The 5,745-nt window shown below is 39.5% G+C and overlaps 1 protein-coding gene across 1 annotated transcript; it reads right to left on the reverse strand.

Moving 5' to 3' along the window:
- Window positions 1–4,181: 4,181 nt before the first annotated feature.
- Window positions 4,182–5,177, reverse strand: LOC119254228 (putative olfactory receptor 5AK3). The gene has a single exon (XM_037521345.1). It carries the CDS (start codon window positions 5,175–5,177, stop codon window positions 4,182–4,184), a length of 996 nt encoding a protein of 331 aa, XP_037377242.1.
- Between the last annotated feature and the right edge of the window lie 568 nt (window positions 5,178–5,745).

The raw sequence follows: 5,745 nt of genomic DNA on the forward strand, positions 1-5,745 counted from the left end.
AGAAGTTCCCTTTTCTTAACATTTTTTTTCCTTTTTCAAAATTGATGATACTTCCTTCTGATTAATATGGCCCTAGTTGGATTTCAAATACTCTTTGAATGTGTTGCTGTAGCATATTGATGGCTGATTTTTCCTACTTTTTTATAGAGCAATCACTAACAAGAGAGGCTTGTTCATCAGGCAGAAGGGCCATGTTGCCTCTCCAGATAAATCCATTGCTGGGAAAATTTGATAACCTTTCATATAATTTAGGTATTTATGAAACTCAACACGTTTTTTGATGCTATCAGAAAAATTGCTCCCTGCAAAAAGCATCTTGCAAAAATCTTTTGCTTGGATGCTTCTTGTGCTTAGAATTAGGAATTTTTGTATCATGATGAGCACCTCTATCTCTTCCTGTGTCAAGGGTTGAATCTGGGGATCAATACTGTAAAACGAGGAGGTGATTTTTATATTCTTTTGGGGTTTGTTAGCAGCAAATGTAAGAGGAGGCTCTGCAACAGAAATGGTGCCAGTTATTAGGTGGGAGTCATCACAGGGAAGTCTTTTCTTCTCCCCTAGGAGAATAGAATGACCAAATTTGACAGCCAAGCAGCTCTCTTCATGGTCCCATTGACATTTTAATTGGAAGAAGGGAACAGGTAGCTATTTTCTGGTTGCCCAGAGTCCTGGGTCCTATCTTGTTTTGGGCATATTCACAGAGTCACCTTCTCTCTGTCTCATTCCATATTAGCCATGGGGTGGCCATGCCCAATTCTTGCCTACGTTTTGTCAAAGATCGTTTATGTTCATTTGGGAACAGTATAGCTAGTATGTCATCTCCACGACTATCTTATAACTTCTCAGTACCATTGAGGATTTCCTTTCTCCGTTGTATTTTTGTTGTTGTTGTTGTTGAAGATAACGTGACTCTGACCAACTTTGGAGTTAATTATGTTGGAGCATGGGCTATAATCCTATAGATTTTTCTGTGGTCTCCTCCTATGCTGGAATCATCAGCCCTGAATAGGAAAAAGTCAATTTGCTTTATTTTCAGATTTGTATGTGGGTTTTCTCCCCAGGCAAGCACATGATGATTGCCCACCAAGTGATTTCTCCATGGAGAGAATTTATTGCTAAGGCCTGTGGAATTTAGTGCCTGTTCCCTGGAGAATTTGTGATGCTAAGTGTGGAGGGAAGATCAAAGAAATAACTTCAGTACGTGCTTTTCAGCTGAAGGGGAGAGGAGCTTCCCAGAGGGCAATGTTTTCATGCTGCAAATCTTAGGGGACTTCTTTAGGACTGTGTGTGTTCTTGTATTATCTGTCAACATCCATATTGAAATAATCCTTGTTAATACTCATTTTTAATTTAGAAATCATCATAGCATTTGTAGAGAGTTAATTAGTGCCAAGGACTATGGTTTCTATGTGTTATCCTACCTCTTTCTAGTAAACAGACAAAGAAATGAAACAATCTCGTATGTTTTATGAGGAATAGCGTGTAAAAACTCAGTTTACTTCCAGTGGGATGCTGGTGGTGACTGGCAGCGTTGGGACATGAACCACACTACAGAAGACTCTAACTTCTGGGATGTCTATTCTCCTTTTCTTTGGGACATGAAATCAAAGCAACATCCTATATATATATATATGGATACTTGGAGATACTGGTTCCATCTAATATAACTGAATCAACAGCTGCAAGGCTGAACTGTAGTTACTTGCACTTAAAAATTTGCCTGGTCATTTGAATGCTGCCTTCCACAGGCTGGTATTTAGACACTACTAGTGTTGGTTACATGCTCATAACTTCCAGTTAGATGTTTATTTAATCATTCATTCATTGCTTCATTCATTCATTATTTATAGAATACATTCTGTGTCTAAGGCTCTATAGCAGATGTTAAAATGTCCCAGAAAGAAAATATATTCAATTGCCTTATGGAGAGTAGGGAAGATCTTATATGTTAGTAAATAATTTAGATAGGGAGTGATAAATAATATTCATTAATACACATGAGATGCAAAGGGCATTCAGTGGAAGAAAAGAGTTACTTCTAGGGATAGAAAGTGGACAGGAAAGAAGTGTAGAGCTGGGAGAGACTGACTCTGAAGGAGTAGTTAGATTTGGGCTTAAGGAGGTATATTTTCTACGTGGTGTATGCATTGACTCACTGCCTATGGCTCCTTGGCTTTGAGGAAGTAAACCCCATGTGATGAGAGGGATTATAGTGAGAGCCATTTGGCAAAGAATAGTGGACAGCCCCTGAGCACTGGGAGCGGCCCCTGGCTGATTGCCCGCAAGAGAGTGGAGTTCTTAGTCCTCTGACTGCAGGTGATGCTTTCTGCCAATAACATCGGGGAGCCTGGACGCAGACCCACATGCAGTGGGGGCTCAGGATAAGTTCTCAGTCCTTACCACCTCGATTGTAGCATCTCAGAGGAGGCAGCTCAGAAGCATCCAGATTCCTCATCCATAAAACTCTAAGATAATAATTGCATATGTTTTAGGCCCCTAAATTTGTGGAAATTTGTTATACAGCAATAAATACAGATTTTATTTTATTTATTTTATTTTTTTAAGATTTATTTATTTATACAAGCACTGGGTACAGTCAGAAGCGTGGGAGGGTGAGAGAATTCACCAGAGCCAGAGCGGAGAACAGAACAGGCAGACTGACAAAATACACTGCTGAGGGGAGCAGTGGGTGGCAGGAGAGGTCTGCGCACCATGTGGGACCCTCACCTGGAGGCCGGGCATCGAACCAGTGCTGCAGAGGCTGCGGGCAGCTTCACAGCCCAGCACTGAACCACTGCGCCACGGGGGAGGACCGATACAGATTTTAGAATTACAACAGTACTGATTTATTTTATTATTGAGGAATATTTACTTTTTCTGGTCTCATTTTCCTGAACAATGCCACAACAAACATGCTTAAATATATGGCCTTTGGGACTAGCACTTTGATTTTCACAGGTCAATTTGCAAGATTGAACTTCTGGACTAAAGATTTTTGTCTTTTAAAATGATATAGTCAGTTCCTTCCAAAGTGAATTAGCACTTCGGTTTTCAATTAATATGTGACAGCATCATTTTCCTTACATCACCACAAGTAATAGGTGTTACCACTCTTTTTCAATTTATGCTGGTTGTATTGGTGTAAAATAGTTACCTCCATGTTACTTTAATTTGTGACTCATATTAGTAAAATTGAGCAACTTTTCCCAGGTTGTTTGATTCTTTGGTTTTAATTTCTCAAGTGTTGGCACCTCCCATGTGGTTATTTGCAAGTACAGAGAATCAGAAATCAAAGGTGAAGTTACACACACTTCTTTCCTATTCCTCCTAGGACTTTGTTTTACAACTTGTTTTCTCAGAGTGTGGATGAGGGGGTTTAACATGAGGATAATCATGCCATAAAACACAGAAGCCAATTTCTCCTCCTCTTGAGACTCACTCATGGTGTAGGAACATGTAAGACTGAGTCCCATAGCCATTTGATATTGTCAGTGTTCCAGGTTTGGGCCATTCAAATAGGTGTGGTATGATTTCTCATTGATTTAATTTACATTTTCTGGATAAAAGATGTGGACCATCTCGTCATAGGTTTCTTTCCTAACTTTGGTGACTGCTTTGCTTTCCAACTCAGAAACAGCTATGCTGGATGGTACCTTTTTGCATTTAACTCATGTGAAAGTGCTTTCTCTAGATTTCTGGTCTGTTTTTCTTCTTTCATGTGTCCATTAATTTATTCAGCACATATTTATAAAGTAACAATCATGTGCAAAGAATATGTTGGACATTAGGACACTGGTGTTGAGTAAGTAATTTTCTTTACCCTTTGCTTTCTATTGATGGGAATATCCATCTCTCTCAGTGCCAGGTGGAATTATACCATAATTAGGGGGCAACGAGGAGAAAATTAACTGTCAACCAGAAACAGGATGTTACAGCATTTCCCGTGTAATTAGGCAACTTTCCAATAATCTTTAGGGATGGAGTGTTCTCCTTTAATGCCTTTATGGCTAATATGATGAAGTCAGTGACTTTACAAACTAGTGTAGTATCAGAAGCCCCTGGGAAGCTTAGTTTTTAGTTCTGGGAGATATCATTACTTTATTTCCCACATTTTAAGACATTATCTATTGAAAGAAGTAGCATGAGTTTAAGATGTGAACAAGCTCCCTATTTCACAACCATTAAGATACATAAAACAGCTGTACTGGATGTGTCAGCATGTTGAATATTAACAATCTGTGTTCCCTGTGGAAGAACGTTTTCCCTATCAAGTTGAGAGCTTCTTTTACCTCCTTATTTCTCAGACTATAGATCAGGGGGTTCAACATGGGAATTACAATGCCATAACATACAGAGGCTGCTTTCATGTTCTCCTCAGAATTATTAGAGCGAGGTTGTAAGTACATGTAGGAGAGAGTCCCATAGAAGATAGTGACCGCTGTCAGGTGGGAGGCACACGTGGAGAAGGCTTTCCTCCTACCTGTGGCAGAAGACATCCTCAGGATGGCAGCCAGGATAAAGATGTAGGAAAATATGACAACTGACACAGTGAATGTTAAATTAAATCCCACAAAGACCATGAGTAGCATGATGTTGATGTCAATGTTGGAGCATGAAAGGGCAAGAATTGGAGGAACATCACAGAAAAAGTGGTTGATGGCATTAGACTTGCAGAAAGACAGTGAGAAGGTAAAACCTGTGTGCACAGAGGAATTGATTGAGCCCATGGCATAGGAGCCAGCTACCAAATGGATGCAGACTCTTCGGGACATGACTATGGGATAGCGAAGTGGATTGCAGATGGCGACGTAACGGTCCACGGACATGGCAGCCAGGAGGTAACAGTCAGTGGTTGCAAATGTTGCATAAACCAGTAACTGCATGGTGCAGCCCCTGAATGAGATAGATTTGTTCTCTGCTATGAAGTTTTGCAGCATCTTGGGAGTGATAGCGGAGGTAAAACAGAGGTCCACAAAAGCCAGATGTTGTAGGAAAAAGTACATAGGTGTCTTCAGTCTGGAATCTATTTTGATGAGTAGAATCATACCAACATTACCCACCATGGAGATCCCATAGATGAGCAGGAATGCCATGAAGAGGACATGGCTATACTTGTGTTGAGCATCAAATCCCAGAAGAAAGAATTCAGTCACTTCAGAGCTATTTCCTTGAGTCATGGCCACCCAAAATCTAGAAAAGTCCAAGAGAATAAGGGAATTATTTTGAGATTTCTTGAACATAAAAAGCTCTATCATTTCATGTCATATTTTTTGAATCAAGATACTCATGGCAAACACTCAACAGGATTTATTGCTTTCCAAATATTTTTTCTGTTTTCTTGATAAGAAACCACCACATTAAAAAAAAAATGTGGGACTGACTTCTGTGTGATCTTAAGAAACTTACATTAACACTCATTTCTACACTATCAAACATCTGTAGTTTTATGAAGCAATATTCACACATAATGTCCATCTTTTTTATGAACCTATAATTTTTCTCAACTCTTTATCATTTTAATGCTGGTTCAAGCTCTGGAAATCAGTATCATTACTTAGAGAAGGAAGTTTTGTGAGGTGTGTTCATGGTCCATATATGCTTGAAGACTTCAAGGTGTCTTTGTACTACTAACCATGCATGCAACTCCCATTCTTCATAAACCAGACAGTCCTCTGATTATATATTTGCATATGAACAGACAAACAAGGATTACCTGCTAACTGTAGAACCAAGAAAGAGAAAAAG

Source organism: Talpa occidentalis, unplaced genomic scaffold (assembly GCF_014898055.3).
Source record: "Talpa occidentalis isolate TD23 unplaced genomic scaffold, MPIMG_talOcc4v2.1 talOcc4.3, whole genome shotgun sequence".
Lineage (NCBI taxonomy): Eukaryota > Metazoa > Chordata > Mammalia > Eulipotyphla > Talpidae > Talpa > Talpa occidentalis.